Genomic DNA, 19,488 nt, shown 5'->3' on the forward strand with positions numbered 1-19,488 from the left:
ATGCACGCGCCAAATGCTAGAAAATGGTTTTTTCATAAAATATTTTCTTATAGAATAATTTCCCTAAAAATATTTTAGGTCGAAACAAAGAAAGCCAAAATGTTACTTTATTTACATAAGTGGTTTAATGTGATTTTAATATTTTGAATTTCTTGAAATTTATTAAACTTAAAAAAACATTAGTACTCAACCATGGAAACTGTGGGGCCACCACCGTCATAAAACTTCGGAGGGAAGGAAGCCGCCTTGACCATTACTAGCTACAGTGTCAAGCTGGAAAGCTTGGATTCATGATCTACTTAAAAAAAAAAAAAACTTGAATTCTAGAATTTTCCATTATCTAGCTTGGATTCATGATGTACTTACTACTTATAAAAAAAATATAAAGAAAAAAACTTGGGTTCTAGAATCCTCCATCCTACCCACTTCACGAAGTTTTGATAGAAATATAAAATCCAGCAACTTTTTCTAGTTTTTTTTTTTTTAATAATAGAGCATTTTAATCAATATGTATTCTTAAAATTGACAAGATGGGAAAAAAAAAAAAAAAAAAAAAAAGTGTTCACTTTTTTAAAGGAAAAATCAATATGATTTCATTTATAGATCAAGAGCATAAAAGCTCTTGCAATCACAAAACATACAGTTCTGTAAGATCATAGCCAAATCTAAAAGATTACATGTCAAAAAATCAAAAACATAACAGATCTTATAATGAAAAATCAATCTATAACGTTAAACATCTGCTATCTCAGCTCGATTTTTAGATTATAGAACAAATTTGTTAAAGAAGACTATTTTCGAGAGCACAGGAAGCCATTTATCAGGTATGAGCAAAAAACTCACACCCAAACCATTTTCCTTTTGACCCGAAAGCTAGAAGCATTATTCACGTCTTCAGCCCAACGGCTAGGACCATAAAATAAAAACAACAACAACAACAATAAAAAACATAAAAAAAAACCCCATAAGCAGCAGTGGAGAAGCACGGCATTGTAGATATCCGTTCGGAAGACACGCTTTGACTGAAAAAAACGATTAGACTTAAGGTTGAAGAGACTAAATCTAGATCTAAATCTAGATCTACAAACTATATCTAAAGCAATCCGTCACAAACAGAGACCGGTGAAACTTACAGAAAAGACGCCGAGCACCGCTAAGTGTTCACCTTTAATAATGAAACATCTTTAAAAAAAAAAGATAAAAATATATAATTAAAACAAATGAAATATTATTATGGAATAAAGTACTAAGTTTATTTTTGATTTTCTTGGGTTCTTTGTGAAATTTTTTATCTATTAAAAAAAAAAAAAAAGGAACCCGCTCCTAAATCAAAACTATGAAGATTAATTTGACAATAACCTGAACTATCATGACTAATTTAATAATTTCCATATTATGAAAATAAAAGGGCGAAAACACTAGGAACTCGAGCGTCACTCCGACTCACTCGTCGCCAAGTCAATGGGCAGCATAATAAACCTTGGGAAGGGTGGGGGCCAGTGTGATGAAACATTGGTCAAAAGCAAGTCAACCTTGACCATTTGCCCAAGGACCACTACTGGCGCGTGAAGCTCAAAACATAAAACGAGGGGAATTCTAGAATCATCCATTCTCTAAATTGGATTGGTGAATGCTCTGACGTTCAAAAGGAACGTGGGTAGATCCCCGCCCTTCATATCATGGGTCCATCCTATCTACTTCTCAGTGCTGAAGGCTGAAGCTTATATGCCACGTAGTTAACCGTTTAAGTGGGGCCCTTGATATTTATATACTTATATTATATAGTTAGGTTATGTGGGAAAAAGCCCAAACAAAATTTTGATGGAAGAATATACCTAAGTTTTTGTAATTTCTTTAGTAATTCATCCATTAATTTTTTGGTAAGTAAATCTATTAACATTCTAATGATAAAATCTAATCGAACAATTATTTTATTTGACATAAATAATAACTATATTTTGTAATTAATAGACTGCACATCATATCATATATTATGGTATGTTTTTTTTATATCGTACTTATTATCAAAAGTTGTAACAAGTGTTTTTTTTTTTTTATTGAAATTCTATTGCCATTTTTTTTTAAGACATTTGATATTAATATTTTATTTTCACGACAATTATCAATTAACCTATGTAACGCATGAGAATTGAGAAGAATGCTATTTTTTTTTTTTTTGATATAGAATAATATCTAAGTGAATATCATGATTGCATAGTCCAAGTTAAAAACTAATACGTGTTTTAATGATAACAAATAACAATGAACCTTATTACAAATATAACAACGAACACCAGATGAAAACAATTCATGTAGTTATTCATCAAGAATTTTATCATAAAATTTTCTAACACCACATTCTTAACTTCCTATGTTAAAAAGCATTAACCTTTAAGACTATATATATATTTGCAAGTTCTTGCTGTCTAATTAGGGGTGTACATGTAGATGTAATTATTTGTAATATCTGTAAATCCGCATTCGTAAAATGTGGATATCACTTTTAGAAATCCACATCCGCATTATGTCTTTTATTAATCGCATTCGTGCGGTTATTAAATGCGATTATTATTTGCTATCCGCATTTTAAGTTATGAGCCTATTTTATTCTTTTGAGTCTTCTTTGGGTCTCTATTACAACTTATTTTAAGCAATTTGAAAATAGTTTGTGTCGATTTTTAGTATTTTGGACTTGTTTTAATTTTTTTAAGCCCTAATATTTTGAAAATATATTGATTTCATATTACTTTTGTCTTTTTGCCTAAGTGAATGAGTGAACTATGAAAAAAAAAAAAAACATAATATATACTTAATCCAAAACGATATAAACCTAATATATACCTAATCCAAAACGACATCATTTTGATATTTAATATAATATATACAAAATATATTATATATAAAAGGTACGTGGATGCTGTTATCCTAAAACCGTTATTTACATTTGCATATGCGGATAGTTGTGGATAATGGATGCATGCGGTTAATATCCGACTGCATGTACACTCCTATCACACACCCCATCTAAAAACATACAGTTTCCACGATAGATACAATGTCGGACAATGCACATGGACCATCCAACAATCTGTAACCATCTCATAGTTGGATACAGTAACCCATTTCTATGAGTAATGCTAAAAGGAGAACAATAGTTCTTCTTATGTCCTCTCAAATATAACATAATTTTTAAAATCATTAATATATCAAAATTTAATAATAATAAAAGTTAGTGATAATTTTAAAAGACACATCACATTTGAAATGATACAAAAAAGAGTCTAATCCTCCTTCTGGCATTACTCTATTTTCTTATAAAAATAATAATAATAATAATAAACTTCAGACAAAACAAAAAGACAAACGGCAGGACTAGGTGAAAGTACCACAACTTTAATACAAATGAAATGCTCCAAAGATACAAGCTTTCTTAAAAAACACAAAACAAAACAAAAACAAACAAACTTCACACTCCCATTAAAAACAAAAATATATAACTAGTTTTTTTTTTAAAAAAAAACATAATATTAATCTACCATACTGCTTGTTCAAGATTTATCCTCTGCCTGCTGCTGCTACTCTTGGCAGGTTTGTCCATCATACCAAGCTTGTAATTGTTTGGTAGTTGTGTTTTTCTTTTTCTTAAATCGGCAAGTTATTGATATTAACTTGTTATATATAAAAAGTTTTTTTAAAAAAAACTATATATATAACAAATTAATATCAACAACTCGCCGATTTAAGAAAAAAAAAAAACATAACTACCAAACAGTAAAAGCTTCCTCTCCTAATACTGAAACGGTAGGTGTATTGGGGAGTGAAGGGTTGCAATCCAGGTCTAACAACATATTTGGTGCTTCCTGATAAAAGAAACATGAATGAACAAGATTAGCATTTAATTAATTTAACAACTGATTTAAGCTGAAACTCAAGTACTCCTTTCTCACCTCATCTGTCATATGATTCTCTGCAGAGTAAGCATCAAAATTGTTGTCATATGATTGAACGGCAGGTGTATTGCGGTTCCAATCTAGTGGGATTTCCAGCAGGTCAGGGAGCATTTTCCAATCTACCTGGGTTTGTTCAGACTCTGCTTCTTCAGGAGAAGATTTGGCAGCTGTATCGGAGAGTGAAGTTAAGGGGGTCCAAAGGCTGCTCTCCGGTTGCAGATCAACCTGATGGAAGAAACATGAATGAACAAGATTAGTACTAAATTTAATTTACTGCAGCACTTGTAATTTCCATACAAAAAAAGTAACCTGAAACCCAATTCCTTTCTCACCTCATCAGCTATCACTTGTGGCATTCCATCAAAATTTTCAGAATGAGGAGATTCTGAAGCCGCCCTTCGTTTAGACATGGCAGGTCCAGCTTCGGTAGAGTGCTTTCGCTTTCGACCATTGTTAGTTCTCTTGAATAAACGACAGAGGACAAAGGTTTTCTGCATAAATTAAGTTAATTAGCATCACCAACAGAGTAAATCCTCTTCAAAGATGACCCTTTACATGATTTTGGCAGCAAATTAATGATGTTAATAATTAAACCGCCATTCTGCCGAGCAATCAAGACGAAATTAAATGTGAAGCCAATAATAATAATAATAAAAAAAAAGATGAAATAGAAACCCCACCTGATCGCCATCGGGATCGGTGCCATCCTTCAGGGTTGCGTGGTACTCATGCATGACCCACTCAGTTTTTTTCCCGTTTGGAGTACGCCCTTCATGGAAAACCAGTATCTTTTTCATTCCAATCAAGCTCTCTCCGGACAAGATTTCTTGATCCTTACCAGTCACTTTCCAGTACCCACCTCTGGTTGCCCTGTTCAATCGACTCCCATTCGGGTGCTTCAGGTCCTGTGGCGAGAAGAAGAACCACTCTGGATCATTTGTCTCTATGCCCGATAAATCTACACTTAAACAAACCAGACTAAGCACAACAAATTTTTGACGACCCAATTGAGAAATCACATGTGTACGTGCATTACATAATTTACATGTTAAGAAAACAATAAGGAAATCAATTGAAGCCCAGAAAAAGTCAAGGAAGCTAGGGATTGGTAAAGTGATCACCTGGCAACTCACAGGGCTCCCATTTGAAGAAATGAACTTCGGGAATGAAGTAAAGTTGTTCGTCTTTGTCAGCGATCTTTGGCCTCAAGTAGTAGTCGATGATTTCCTCGTCCGTCGGACTGAACCTGAACCCCCGTGGGAGATTCGAACACAACACGCCCATCACACACGGAGAGAGCAGTGGAAGAGGGAGGGCGAGCAAGCAACTTGACCTCCAAGTCTAAGTTTTCACTGTGTATCCTAAACTTGACCCAAATATATTAACCCTAAACAACTTTTCACTGTATATCCTAAACTTGACCTCCAAGTATAAGGTTTATCTTTTTCAATTTTACCTTAAAATCACTATCAAGTCGAGCGTCGTCGCCTAGTCAATGGACGGCATAATCAACCTTGGGAAGGGTGGGGGCCAGTGTGATGAAACATTGGTCAAAAGCAAGTTAACCTTGACCATTTGCCCAAAGTTCCACTACAGGCGCGTGAAGCTCAAAACATAAAACTAGGAGGATACCAGATTGGATTGGTGAAGATCGTATGCCACGTAGTGAACTGTTTAAGTGGGACCCTTGATATTTATATCCTTATAATAAGTAGGTTGTGTGGGTTTGAAAAAGCCCAAACAAGAATTTGATGGAAGAATATACCAAGGTTTTTGTAATTTCTTAATAATTTAGCATTTTAATTTATCTCAGCCTTTTTATTATGATGACTTGTGGATTATGAGGTTTGATCATCAAACAAACAGTTTTATCTCAACTGCACATTACAATCACTCCGCCATCTCTCCCCATTTTCAATACTCCTTTCCTCTATCTTCTTTTTATTTATTTATTTATTTATTTTTATTCAAAGTTATCATATGAATAATTTGAATTTAAAAACACAGTTTGATTCTATCATGGCCATAATTACCAAATTATAAACCCAACTCCCCTAATTTTTGGCATCTTCAACCTCAACATGTCTCGACTCCCATGTATCTGCACCGCACATAATGCCAACTCGACTTTCTCGCTGACATTTATGTATTCACAAGTTCTTGCTGTCGAAACTCACACACCCCATCAAAAAACACACTTCCTCAGTGGATACAATGTCTGACCATGTACATGGACCATCCAACAATCTGTAACCATCCCATAGTTGGAGATGATAACTCATTTCTACACTGATAAAAAAACCACTAGTTTACACAGCACCACTTTTACATTTCAAAGCACATCTGCATCAGAAAACCAAATAATTTTCTGTATAGCTCTATGCAACTAAACTTTATTTCAAATACTACAAAAAAGCCGCAAAAAGTGAAAGCTTTATACATAAAACAGAAGTAGTCCAAAAGCATATATTGCTTCAATTTTTTTTTTCTTTTTATCTTTCTCTTTTTTTTTTTTTCTTTTTTTTTTTTGGGTGGTGGCAGGGGATAAATATCACTACATAACTACACTACTATTGACTAACCTAACAAATCTCTCCCGATAAGCCTAACTAGTGACCCCACCACCAAAAAGAAAAAACCTATTGGGACCCGACCAACTATATTCACAAAATGGTCTCCAAGTAGCCTCACAATGTAAGACATCTCAATGCGCCAGCAAAGATTACGAACAAGACTACAACCACCACTGCCCTGAACACAAAAGCAAGTGACCCGCTCTTGCGACGAAGAGAAGCAGCTTTTGGAAACACAGAGGGGACATTAATGCCGGTCAAAATGTCGCCTTTAGACCTCAAGTTTGGCTTCATACCGGTACTTGGATCTTCAGAGATTTTACTGTTTTCATCGGAATCAGAAATGATGCTTCGCGGTTCACTCAAAGCAGTATTAGCAGCAGCAGGACTAGGACCACCTGCACAAACATGCTTTTCTGATACTTCACCCTCCTGCACATCAGCCTTTTAATGAACTTCACAATCCATGCAAATGCATACGCAGAATTTAAACACTAGCTTCACAGAACAAACTTCTCACCTCTGTAGTAATTGGTTTTGATTCTTGGCCTTCTGGTCCACCGCTCCAATCTGCTGACATTGGGCTGCAGTGAACTGGCAGCACTTGAAATTTACGCTGCAATCGCAATCTTCGCGGAGCAGTGCCCTGTGCTACAAAATCCTGTGACACACCCTCAATGAATGGTAGATTTTGTGGTTGGCGAGTCCTTATCCTGATTCCTGTTCTAACCTCACCACTTGCAACTGCAGTGACATGATCGCTTGATTCCTTGAGACTACAATTATAGGTTTGTCCACCAGATGTGAAATCTTCCAACTTGTAAGATTTACTTTGTAATACAACCTCTTCAGACTGATGACGAACTTGAACAGAACCTTCAAGCTCAGACTGTTGAACACAAGAAAAACACGATAGAGACCAGTTTAGTTAAAAATAAAACACAAATACACCACATGGAATACAAATTTATCCAAAAAGGATCACAGCAACTCATGGAATTCCAGCAGCAATTCAACACTACCCAAACTATGGTGGAAAACTTGCAAGACCAATTAAGAAATAGTATCTTGAAAGGTTCCACTTACACATGCATTGATCCCTTCTGCATCTAACCCGCTGTATGATCCATTGTCCTTAACAGACACCACGTTCCTCAGGTTCTCATCTGGATTACAAAGAATTGAATCCAGGAACTCAGCCATATTGAAATCTGGTTCATTGTCATTGGGCATAGGGAGATACATGCCGGAAGATCCTAGCTCTGACTGCATCTGTGAGTGTATTGGGGAGAAAATTTTGCCATATGGTGGCTCCATTGGCGATTCAAAGAACATGTTCAAGCCTTCCTCCAGCCGCATATCATGCTGATGTACAAAACATGAGAAAACAACATAAATAATTATTTGTTACCTGCATGTCTCATTTCCACAAAAACATGCAAGTTACTGTAAACTGCAACTCAGTTACTAAGTTTCCTTCTCACCTCAGGCGTTGGTAACTCTGCCACTCCATTTTCTGCACCATGGCTGTTCCAGTTACAATGGACAGGCGTTTCAGATGTAGTTCCATCAGAACTTTCAGCAGGACAAACATCAATACTCGTGGGACAATTTTCAGCTTGCCCTCCCAATGATAGAGATATTGGATCCAGTGCTAGCTCAGGCTGTGCAACTTCAGGAGAAGATTTGGCTGTGGTAGGTGATGAATCAGCGGGATAAGGTTCACCACAGCTTGAACCTTCGATAGTCTCATCTTGTTTCTTGAAGAGGCGACAGAGGACAAAGGCACTCTGCATAAATTATATGAACATAATGAGTTTGGATAATGTAACATCATTGTCTGAGCACTAGTTAAAAATGGTGCATGGCATTTTTACTAAAATGCGAATGTACACCAGAAAACATAAAAACTCATGGCGATAAAATGAAGGAGGTTGATCTATAGAGCCATGGTGTATAGCAACATTTCTAAAGCTGACTAAAAAGAAAAGGCATCTACTTAAATTTTATTGAAAAGGATCCTCCACAAAATTAAGAATAAAAGAAAAGAAAAAAAGAAACGGATAAAGGAACAAACACCAGTCCATGCTTCTTATTTGTCATTTGCTTAGTCAATACATGAAATCTAGATACCAAGTAACAGTCATCCCTTCAATTAACTATTTAAAGGTTTGGTGACTTATCGAAGTTACCCAAGTAATTGCATACTCTGAGATTATAAGAAGAACAAAACTCTCAGTCAATTTTTATCAGACATACAGACCAACACCCTTCGTCTTTAAAAGTAAGAAAAATTCACTTAAATCACCAATTAAAAAAAATTAAGAAATCCATAATTCACAGGTGAAGTTAACGCTCACTAGAAATTAACAAATTCAATAGATTCCACAATCCTGGCTAATCCAGTAGTCCTGTTTTAAAGTAAAGACAAAATCTCACATTAGTGTCCTTAATCCACTAAAAAGCTACATGACTTTAGATCAACACAAGAACAACTCAACAAAATTCATCTACACATTTACTTAAGAAGAAATCTCAATTCAATATGAGAAACCGACTCATTACACAAACTAAACAGAAAAATCAATTCGGTGAGAGAACAACCAACCTGACCAGGGTTAGTGCCATTCAGCTCCTTCAGGGTAGTGCGGTACTCGTGCATTACCCAATTGGTCCTTTTGCCCTTAGGAGCACGCCCTCTATAGAAGACCAACGTCTTCTTCATTCCAATCAAGCTTGCTCCAGACTTGATCTGCCGATCCTTACCAGTTGCCTTCCAGTACCCAGCAATGGTTGCCCTATTCAATCGACTTCCATTCGGGTACTTTCGGTCCTGTGGACAGAAGAAGAACCACTCCGGATCGGTTGACCGTATGGCAGATAAATCTGCACCAAAGGAAATGAGCACCAAATTTAAGGCCCAAAATGAGAAAATCAAATGAGAACATTTACGTTCCTGCTTAAACAACGAATTAATAGCATCATTAGTGTTATATAGCACTTTAATATTCCAAAAAATTACGAATTACATCTCAATGATTAAATTTGTTCATCAAAGTTAGTGAAAACGGGAAAATACGAATACAAGATTGAACTAACATTACACATTAATTAAGTAAAAACACTAAATTTTACAAATTCAACGTCTAAAAATAAGAAAAACAAATGGGCAGATGAAGTAACTCCTAAATGATTTATTAATCTCAAATTCCCTCACCAATTCAATGTATCAGATTGTTTCAAAATGAAATTCAACACATACAAAGACAACAATGATCTTCTCACTCTCAAGGAAAATTATAACATTCAAACAACGTACCAAAATCTAGAAGACTACTGCAAAACACAAACAGCCAAATTGAGCCAAACAAAACAAAAATTCCCAATTTTCTGTGCCAACCCAAAACAGAAAAAAGTACAAAACATTTAAAAAAAAAAAAAAAAATGAACTTGGGTTTTCGATCAGAACAACAAAGAACAATAATCGCACCAGGCAAATCCCATGGCTCGCATTTGCAAACATCAATTTCCCGAATAACCGAAACGTCCTTTCCATCCCCGTTGATCTTCGACCTCAGATAGTAGTCGATCAACTCCTCGTCCTTCGGCCTGAATCTGAACCCCAGCGGCAGAGATTCCAACGACAACATAGCCATCACAGACACAGCCTAATAGCAATAGAGAGAGAGAGAGAGAGAGAGAGATAGAGAGAGAGAGCGAGACCTTTTTGATAAAACCCTATATAAAGCAAAGAAAAGAAAAGCGAATAGGGTATCAGAAAATCAGAGGAGATTCTTCAAAATTCGATGTGGGTTTTTCGGGTTAAGCATCCGAAGAAAGAAAGGGAGTGGAAAGAGAGAGAGCAGAGTGAAATGGTGGCTCCGGCTTGTCTGTTTTATACAACAAAACGCGTTCGACATCATCGTATATACCGCGTGGGGGTGTTTAGCCTCGTTCTTCTGTTATAATTACGGTACTGCCGTCGTTGTAGAGTACGGACTGTGCATAGCGAGTGGAAGGGGTAGAGTGGGGAAATGCACGCTTCGTCCAAAATCATGCTTGAATTGGGGCTGTGCTGTCCACCCAATGAATTATCGACACGTAACATTTGACGTGGGCAAGGGAAGTGGGTCCGCGCGCATTTAAACGTGTGAGACTTTTTGAAAAAGAGAACTGCCAGGAACCTCGCTCCCAATTTCCGCGCGCGTTTTTTTTTTTTTTTAATATCTCTTTCTCTTTTTTGTTTATTTGCTGAACTTTTATTTTAACAATTTTATAATTACCTTTCATGTATTTTTTTCTTTCTTTTTTTTTCGATTATGCATGTTCTTTTTTGAACTGTCTCAAAATAAATAAAATTTTCTGATTTTTTTTAAAAAAATTCATTTAACCTTTCATATTACTCTTATATATAAATTCACGTTACTCGTGAATGTTTTTAAGTTATCTGATAACTGGTTCTGACAGGTGAGATTAATTACCTGTAAAAATTTGATTAACGATAATGAATGCAACATACAACTAATTTAAATAAAATTCTCCTACATTATAAAAAAAAATAATAATAATAAATTCACGTTATTTAAAACTTAGAATCCATTTTTAAAATATTTCTTTTGACCCATTCAAATATATTACTTTATTAAAGTGCGTATTATTTACAAACTCCCGTTATGACAACATAATATGTGGTAAAAGATTCTTTATTATGCTACTCCCTTTTTGTCTTTTAGCTGATTAAAAATTGGTAAGAAAAAAGGTTGAGAATATTATGACATTACGGTGATAGTCATAAAAAACTATATCAGAATTTTTTATGAATTTTTTGATTATAATTTATACTAATATATATGTTTTTATTTGGTGATTATCTTCTCTCTTCATTTAAAATTTTTAAATCTAAATTGTAAAGCCAACAAAATAACTCTAGTCAAATGACAATAATAGCATTACTCATATCGACAGAGTATTAAAAGCGTTCGGAATAATTTATAATAGGTTTATATGGCAATATATAGTATTTGTAAAATTTGATCCAAGTCATGAAATGACTCTTTGAGAAGCAACAAAAGGTATCAATTTTGGTATGATACAAATATATCCGATAACTAAAACCGTCATTCAACGGTACGAGTGAGTGAACAGTACTCACGCTCTATGAACAGTATACTGTTTTTAAATATATATATATATATTTTAATCTTTTCTTTTGAAAACCATCCTTCAACAGCAATTAATGACTTCTCTTGCAAGTTTTCATAAACTTTTGTTTCAAATTTTTATTTTATTTCAGTCCCAAAATTCATGTTTATGTTCCATCTTTGCACCTTCTCTTCCCTCATATTCCCTTCTGAACTGTGTTGGCACTGGTACTGTTCTGCTCCCCCATTGGTGAACATCGTTTTCATCTTTTCCAAATAGTGTGAACACAAAGAAAGTGGTGTGGAAAAGCAATTTCTTTGTATTTAAAACAATGGAGTAAGAATCTCTTTCATAGTATACACAGGTACAGGAGGACAACAAGTGGGACTGGTTCTGTCTCTCTAAAGCTTCAGTTAGAGGAGTATTAGTGGAACCCTAGGGGAGTCCTTTTCCACATTTTTTTTTTCTGCTTTTGTCTACCCTACTTTGGGCCTCTTTTGTAATCTTTTTGAAAGAGAAAAACGAAAAGATAAACCGCTAGGAGACCCCATCTCAAGCATTTACGAAGATGTCATATTTGCTTCCTTAAATCATAAATTAATGGTTTCCTCTGATGATGAAGCCAATGGGTGTTCACTTTAGTGGGCTTTGTATCGATCACCTCATCGGATCATATCCTTAGCCACAATAATGTGAGTCCAACCATTATTTGTCGTCACTCACTTTCAAATCTCGAAAGAGAACTTTACCTCTATATATCATCCATTTGAAAAGGGTGATTATACTGTGGGCCACTGAAAGTGGCAGTTTGCAGTATGGAATTATCAAGTTGATTATTCTTTTCTCCCCTCGGTTGACACACAAAAATAACTATTTGAACTTTGTTACTTTAAACAAGTCATATTATTATATTAGTGTTGAAAAAATGAACTTTCCCTGTATTAGCTTTGTAAAAATTAAGCTGTTTAACTAGTATAATCACAAGCTTTTTACTGCTATTTCCTTCTGCAGTGATGGTTTCTTTCAACATACTTGAGCTGATCGATAAAGCAACTCACATCAGGCTGTAATCTGCTAGCATAAGCTCTTTACTTCACTGAGAAGAAAGAGTTCAAAATCCAAAACTTACAGTTGCCTATTTACCTTTTGGCATTGAAAGCAACATGATCAGAATAAGCCATGGAGTTCTGACTAATACCAGCATTTCAAAGGGTTTTGTTTTCTGCCTAATGTCTTTACATGGTGTAGATTCTAGAAACAACTATTGGGATAATTATATAGATTTCAACTAACACTATCTGCTTTTAATGGGTTTTTTCATACTTCGCAAAAGATATCATTCCCAAACTTGCAAAAGTAAATCATATCAGAATCTAGGTTTAAACTGTCTTGACACACAATGTACAAGTTCAATTTGTAACTCTTCTATTCAGTATATCATATCTGTTGTGGCAGACTGGAATCGTGTTACAAGATAATTCTGTATACTTTTCTTGAATGGAGTACAAATACAAGAAGCTGCAAAATGTTTCTCATCATGCTACAAAAAGTTAGTGCTTACCAGACTTCACATATCCACAAGTATACCAGTCTTAACCTGGTCTCTCTTATCTTAGTTTCTTTCCTTTTTCGTGTTTCCCCAATTAAGGGGAAGATACAGTTGAAGGCAGAATGGAACAGAGAAGTGCAGAATGCTAGTCCCATTTTATCAACTGCAGAGCAGAGGGTTCTCGAAGTATATGAATGGGATAGGTCAGCAACTCGTGCTTAAGAGTTTACTGGTGCTGGCATTTCCCACTTGAAGAGTGTAAGTAATGTGTTTAATGCGTCCGACCGATAATGGTGCAGGAATCATCTATCATGACTCCATCAAATAAAAAGTTAAAGATCTCTTTGCCAAGGACCTCCAATGGTTGTTTGTGCATCCATTTCAGGAACCATCTATCCATAGCCCCAAACTTTTCCTATCCTCTTTTGGATTCTTTCTGGACAAGTCTTATTATCTAACTTCTGGCGCCTAGGGTTGGTCAGGATATCGACTGAGAGCATGGCATTCTTATTGGAGAGAAGACCACAGTAAGTCGTGCATGATCGGAAAGAGAAAAGTCTTCGGGCCACCTTCCTTTCTCCACTTCAGGAGGGAAGAACACGGCATTTTTTACACTAAAACCAATGGTTTGTTCCTGAATACCCTTTGAACCACCACCTCGCTCATTGCTATTTTCATCTCTTTGCTCTGACCCTGTAGGGTTCCAAATTCGCTGCTGCTGTGCCATATTTGCAATATAAACGTCATAAATTTGACATAAGAAGAAAAAAAGTATAATGAGTTTGAGATCGGTGTAAGTGACTATGTCGTGACACCATATAATGGCAGGAGACATTTTTTTGACAACGGCTATATATCTATTTTTACATATAGTATTGGCATAAGAACTGAACTATCTGATCCAATGACACAAACAGTAATGACATAAGCAAGCAAAATTATCTTGTTCACATGTAAAGTTTAAAAACCCAAAGTGCTGCCGGTGCTAAACCTTACAACAAATTTTACCACCAAAATAATGAATTACATTGTTTGAATGCCCTGAAGCTACATATAGATAAGAGCAAAGACAGACTTCCACTTACCTGAAACTCTGAATAATCAACAACACCATTTCCATCTATGTCTGCTTGAAACCACAAATCCTTTGTCTCTTCAACACTAAGTCCATTGCAATGGCCAATTAAATTAAGCTGCAGAAAATGACAAAACAGTGGAAGAGAAATTTACTCTCCGAAACAAATGTCCATCCTGCTCAGAAACCAGAAAAAATAAAATAAAATAAAAATGAAAAGTTAATCACAATCCCTGGTCCATACCTGTCTAAGTGCTTCACAGAAACCTGAGTAGGTAATGTAATCACCGTGGTTGTCTGCCTTCAGAAAGGCAAATGCATCATTTTCTGTCAGTGATGCTTTCCGTAGTAGATACTGAAAATTGGAAGTTCTAACGTCAGACAGAATGCAGGACAGATCCGAGAAAGTACTACAACAATACATAACTTAAGTCCAAGGTTGAAAAATGAAATAGCTGACCTTGAACATGCCAAATACTGCATCGCTCCAACTTGTTTTTAGTAGTTTCCGATATCTATCAGGATTAAGAAGCCATATGAAATCAACCCCACATATGTTTCCCCGATGATTTCGGTGGCTAACCCACTGCATTCAAATATGATAGAGATGATGAGTTTAAAAAACAAAAACAAGCACTGGCCAGATCTTCTGGCATAAGGAAGCGAAATTCTTGGTGTAAGTTAAAGATTGACCTTGTGTGCATCTGCATCGGCGTACTGATGAGCAGTATCATATGATGACACAAATCCTTGGGATCGAAGGAACTTGTAAACATGTCCACGTTTGCTTCCATTCCAGTCACTACAGAAAGCGGGAATTGCAAGATGATTCTCACCTTTGAGTATAGTTGGACAACGGAAACAACAGAGTAATATAAACCTGTCCAAATGGAAGGTAACTGTAAACTCACCCACAGAGCATGACAGGCATCGGATTAAGCTTGTTCTCTTTCTGATACGATTCCACGTATTGTAGGATTTTGTACACCTATAACAAGGGGTGTATAAGATTTGGTCAAGGTGAGACAACATCATGGATAATTACTAAAATGAAATACTAGCACTGCAGGTTATGAAATGGAAAATGAACTTACCTGCTGCAATCGAACGAGACAAAGACTTGAATCATGAGGAAATAACAAGTGGGTATTCACAATGAGAATTTCTTGGCGGATATCATTGTTTCGGCATTGTGAGAATGGGGGATTTAGTTCAACATGTAACAACTGAGCCACACGGTCTCCACAATCATTGAAATGCAACTCTCGATGGTTAAGTACTTTAAAATAGTCTTTACGCACCGCAGTCAGCAGACCTGTAGACTCCAATCAAAACACCTTTAAGTTTGCATGAATGCATAAAACTCAGGTAAAAAGGAGGAAGCAACAGCATATCACATACCCCAAGCTAGAACATTAGGTGGTCTGTTCACCAGTTAGATTTATATAACAAATGCATAGCGTTACCCTCTCCCTCTCTTTAGCAATTTTAACTTATAGCTGACATTAGATAGATACTCGTACAGGGTACTGAAGACAATCACATAAAATAAGTAAAGATTAGAAAAAGCCATGATACTGATAAGTCTGATAAAAAGCCTACCCAAACAACCTCCAACGAGGAAGCTGTATGGTTGGTCAAACTCATCCTCTCTTCCCCTTACAAAGTCATTATTTTTAACCCTGGTTTCTTCAATTATGCTGACAAATTATCAAAAGTTTTAGAAAGCAAGCTGCAAAAATTTGGAACATCAATAGAAATAGGGAAGTACATTTTCCTAACTACAACAAAACGTTTTTTCCCCTTAAATTGACAATGTTAATTCATTTCCTCTTTATCCCAACTTCTGTAAAGTCGAATGTTTCCTTCCAACTTTTCCCAAATCCACCAAACCAGACCATTAGGGATTGATGATGAGTCACAGAATCTAAACAGAAATTTCAAAATGTTAGTTGGAATACCATATTTGAAACTTTTACATCCAAACCAAGCCTGATCAAGTTCAATTTCTATTGGTTTTCTACAATCTAAATAGTGTTCATAAATGGTATACGGGGAAGTCTTCCAATAATTTGTTTGTGTGGGAAAACAAATTAAACCAAGACCCGCTAGCACCTAGATAAATCCAAATTCGAAATCAAAGAGCATACCATCACCACGGTTGTTTGTCCGTCCAAGCTTAAAAGTAAGATATCCGGCATCGCCAAATCCCTTCTCATACAAATTAACAAGTTCTTCATTTCCAACCCACAACTCCTGTACAAACCCACCCACCAAAAGAAAGGTTTATCATATAAATATATAATCCACCAAACTAGCAAATGCCATTAAAGAACCTTGTAAACTCTTTCATTTAAATCCATCACATAGAAAATCAATATAAAAAAATAGAAGTGGGTGTTAAGCAAATGCAAACCTGAAGACAAATGATGGAAGATCTCTCATACAACAACCAATCCAATATGCTATGATTCCTGGCCAGCCAATATGTTCTATAATCACTTTCACGGCAACTCGGATCCTGCTTCCACCCCCCCACAAAAAGAAAACACAAAAAAAAAAAAAAAAAAAAAAAATTCCAAATCAAATAAATCATAGAAACAAACATTCAAAACGAAACTACTATTACCCAGGAAAAGTGGTTGAAAATAAAATCAAACAGAGAAAACTCACTCCACGTATGGAAATGGCAAAAGGGTACCTCATGGTTGAGGCGCTTGTAGATGGGGGCAAGGATGTTGAACGTGGTGCAGGTAATGCAAGGCTGTTGAGGGTGGTCCCTTACAGAAGATGCTATTGCATAGCTCCCAATCCTTGATATCCTTCCCTTCATCTTATTGACCCTCCTCTCCTTTCTCATCCCTCCCTCGCCAATATATACACACATAGATAGAATACACAAACAAAACCGCTTCAAACCCACACACCCCCACCAAAGAAAAATCCAAAAAGTTGAAGACTTTTCTGGTTCCTTTATCAAACAAAACAATGGGTTAGGTCTGCAAACGATGATTCTTCTGGTTTCGGATGGAACAGAAACAGAGCCGGCCGTTTTCTTTTATGTTCTTTTGTTTTGGTTATGAGTTTTTAGACAAAAAAGGGAAATGGGCAATGGGGAATGGCTGTTGAGACAGCAATTTTTGGGGATGTTTGCCTCGCGGGCTTAGAGAAAGTACAACCTCAGATTTGTTGTCCTATGTCTTACGTGGTGTCTGCTACTTCGTGTATATATAGGGTACAGTTGGCGTCTTCTGATGCTCAAAAATGTAGAAAAAAAGATAGAAGGATGCAAGGGCGCATCATTTGCGCTTTGCTATTTTGACCATATTCATTATTCACAGATCTTTCCCTTTCTTTTTTTCTCTTTCTTTCTTTCTGTGCTTTGCTTTCTAACTAACGCGCAGACCTTCTGGCTTTATACACAAAATCTAGCATCTATTTTGTATTTGTTTAAGTGTGAGGTGGGGAGGATCTTAAGTAGGGAGGGTTGGCAATGGGAAGGGACCCACAGAATTTGTTCTCTTTTTCTCCGCCGAAAGTTAAAAGAGAGGTGGAGGTGATGGTGTTGCCTCCCTAAGTGATCATTGTCAGCTTTTGCCTCTTGATCATTCTGATCCCACTAGCGGTTTCCGTTTTGCTGTGTGCTTGGTATGCTAAAAAGAGAATAATTTCCCAGTTCAGAAACCTTATTGGGATATATATCTTTCCGGTTATTCCCTTGTTCCTGATTCCATTCTTGGTTCTTTATGGGGATATCTTTCAAATTTTAGTTTATCCTATGGATTCGCTTAATTGCTTTCCGTGGTAAGAATTGAATGTAACAACGTATATATATATATAGTAACTGAACCAATTTAAATGGCCAAAGAAAAATCGATCAAGAACAAAAATCTGTGAAATTTGACTGCATGAGTGAGGGAGGACCAAAAGGGTTGCCCTATTAAGCCATCAAGAGATGGAAGATGGAAGACCACAAAGAAGAAAAGTTAGAAAACACGTGATTTATGTGATTTGTGAAGTTAAAAGGAGGAGCCTTTTCGCATTCCACAGAAGTCGTGATAGGTGACGCTCAGTATTAATTTGCACCTCTTCAAATCTCAACCAATCTGGTGCCGACATCAACCAACCGGCCACATGTTTTCTTTCCTTTTTTCTTCATAATGTTTTCTTTCCTTAATTCTGCTGTGTAGAAACTATAATAAACTGATAAAGATATATATAAAGGAATCATATTCCTGGGAGAGGATTTAGGGAGGACCAGATAATTAAATTGAAGAACAAGATCCAAAATGAGCAATGAGTGGCTAATGAGACGTGCGGGGTTGCTTTCTAACACCAATCCAAATTCCAACTGCAACCTGTAATTTCAGCCGTTTCAAATTCTAATGACACCACAATCCCCCCCCTACTTTTTATAGCAAATGGTTTTATTTCGCGTCTAATTTAAGCGGATGCTGTCGCTTACATGACATAATTGACTGATGTGAATTTAATTATTTTGAAACTGATGTAATGAGCATTCACGTTAGATTATAAAAAAACTTGGTACTCAATTTTCATAACAAGTAACAATTGGACGACAGTAATTTTGCTGAAAATAATAATCAAACAGATAAATAAGATTTGGTTTCTTGTTAATTTAATTGATAAAGGGGTCGTGGGGCCTGAGAGCCAAGAGACAAAGGAACATCTGGGGCTATTGATGCAGGTTTTGTAAAGGCCGAAAAGAACAAGAGAGAATAAACCCAAGCAGGTTGTTGAAGACACGTCCAATTCTAATATTTAATCATGTTCATTGCCTTTATTCTTTTTTTTTTTTTTTTATTATTATTTTTTAATATAAAATGAACCAATGGATACAATATAATACGTGCAAGTGACACTCCAATTTTTGTAATTTTGCTCTTTTTTTTTCTTTTCTTTTTTTCTTTTTTTGTTTTTGTTTAATATCAAGTCCCTCCCCTTTACTATCCCTTTGCTTATGTTGCGCCGCTCTTCGCCTCTTCGGAATTGGTTGGACTTTAGACTTAGCTTTTCAAATTTAGATTTAGTCTTCTCAATTGGTTTTGCTCAGCCACGCACCGGCCCACCGTGCTCCCCGGCTCCTCAACTGCCAATTGGCGCAAAACAGCTCCATCTTGTCCACCATGCACTAGCCAATGCACTTCGCCTCCCTTGCACTCGGCTGTTGTAGCTGTT

The 19,488-nt window shown here is 36.0% G+C and overlaps 3 protein-coding genes across 6 annotated transcripts; all 3 read right to left on the reverse strand.

Moving 5' to 3' along the window:
- Positions 1–3,761: 3,761 nt before the first annotated feature.
- LOC132167485 (protein NTM1-like 9) lies at positions 3,762–5,283 on the reverse strand. The gene is made up of 5 exons (XM_059578478.1): positions 5,072–5,283; positions 4,631–4,908; positions 4,283–4,441; positions 3,948–4,175; positions 3,762–3,860 (listed from the first exon to the last, which is right to left on the reverse strand). Exons 1-5 carry the CDS (start codon positions 5,232–5,234, stop codon positions 3,762–3,764), a joined length of 927 nt encoding a protein of 308 aa, XP_059434461.1. The 5' UTR covers positions 5,235–5,283.
- A 912-nt stretch (positions 5,284–6,195) lies between these two features.
- LOC132165439 (NAC domain-containing protein 91-like) lies at positions 6,196–10,425 on the reverse strand. 2 transcript variants are annotated; one of them, XM_059576010.1, is made up of 6 exons: positions 10,014–10,425; positions 9,132–9,409; positions 8,008–8,313; positions 7,610–7,888; positions 7,044–7,412; positions 6,196–6,967 (listed from the first exon to the last, which is right to left on the reverse strand). In XM_059576010.1, the coding sequence occupies exons 1-6, from the start codon at positions 10,177–10,179 to the stop codon at positions 6,638–6,640; spliced, it is 1,728 nt and encodes a 575-aa protein (XP_059431993.1). In that variant the 5' UTR covers positions 10,180–10,425; the 3' UTR covers positions 6,196–6,637. The 2 variants fall into 2 exon arrangements, with proteins under 2 accessions (XP_059431993.1, XP_059432000.1); XM_059576017.1 differs by having other exon boundaries at positions 6,196–6,955; positions 10,014–10,424.
- A 2,642-nt stretch (positions 10,426–13,067) lies between these two features.
- LOC132168135 (uncharacterized calcium-binding protein At1g02270-like) lies at positions 13,068–17,714 on the reverse strand. 3 transcript variants are annotated; one of them, XM_059579225.1, is made up of 10 exons: positions 16,991–17,714; positions 16,706–16,810; positions 16,440–16,545; positions 15,384–15,604; positions 15,201–15,277; positions 14,983–15,091; positions 14,750–14,875; positions 14,534–14,644; positions 14,300–14,407; positions 13,068–13,929 (listed from the first exon to the last, which is right to left on the reverse strand). In XM_059579225.1, the coding sequence occupies exons 1-10, from the start codon at positions 17,174–17,176 to the stop codon at positions 13,693–13,695; spliced, it is 1,386 nt and encodes a 461-aa protein (XP_059435208.1). In that variant the 5' UTR covers positions 17,177–17,714; the 3' UTR covers positions 13,068–13,692. The 3 variants fall into 3 exon arrangements, with proteins under 3 accessions (XP_059435208.1, XP_059435207.1, XP_059435209.1); XM_059579224.1 differs by having other exon boundaries at positions 13,068–13,932; XM_059579226.1 differs by having other exon boundaries at positions 13,068–13,932; positions 16,963–17,006.
- Between the last annotated feature and the right edge of the window lie 1,774 nt (positions 17,715–19,488).

The sequence above is a fragment of the Corylus avellana genome, chromosome ca1 (assembly GCF_901000735.1).
Source record: "Corylus avellana chromosome ca1, CavTom2PMs-1.0".
NCBI classification, from domain to species: domain Eukaryota; kingdom Viridiplantae; phylum Streptophyta; class Magnoliopsida; order Fagales; family Betulaceae; genus Corylus; species Corylus avellana.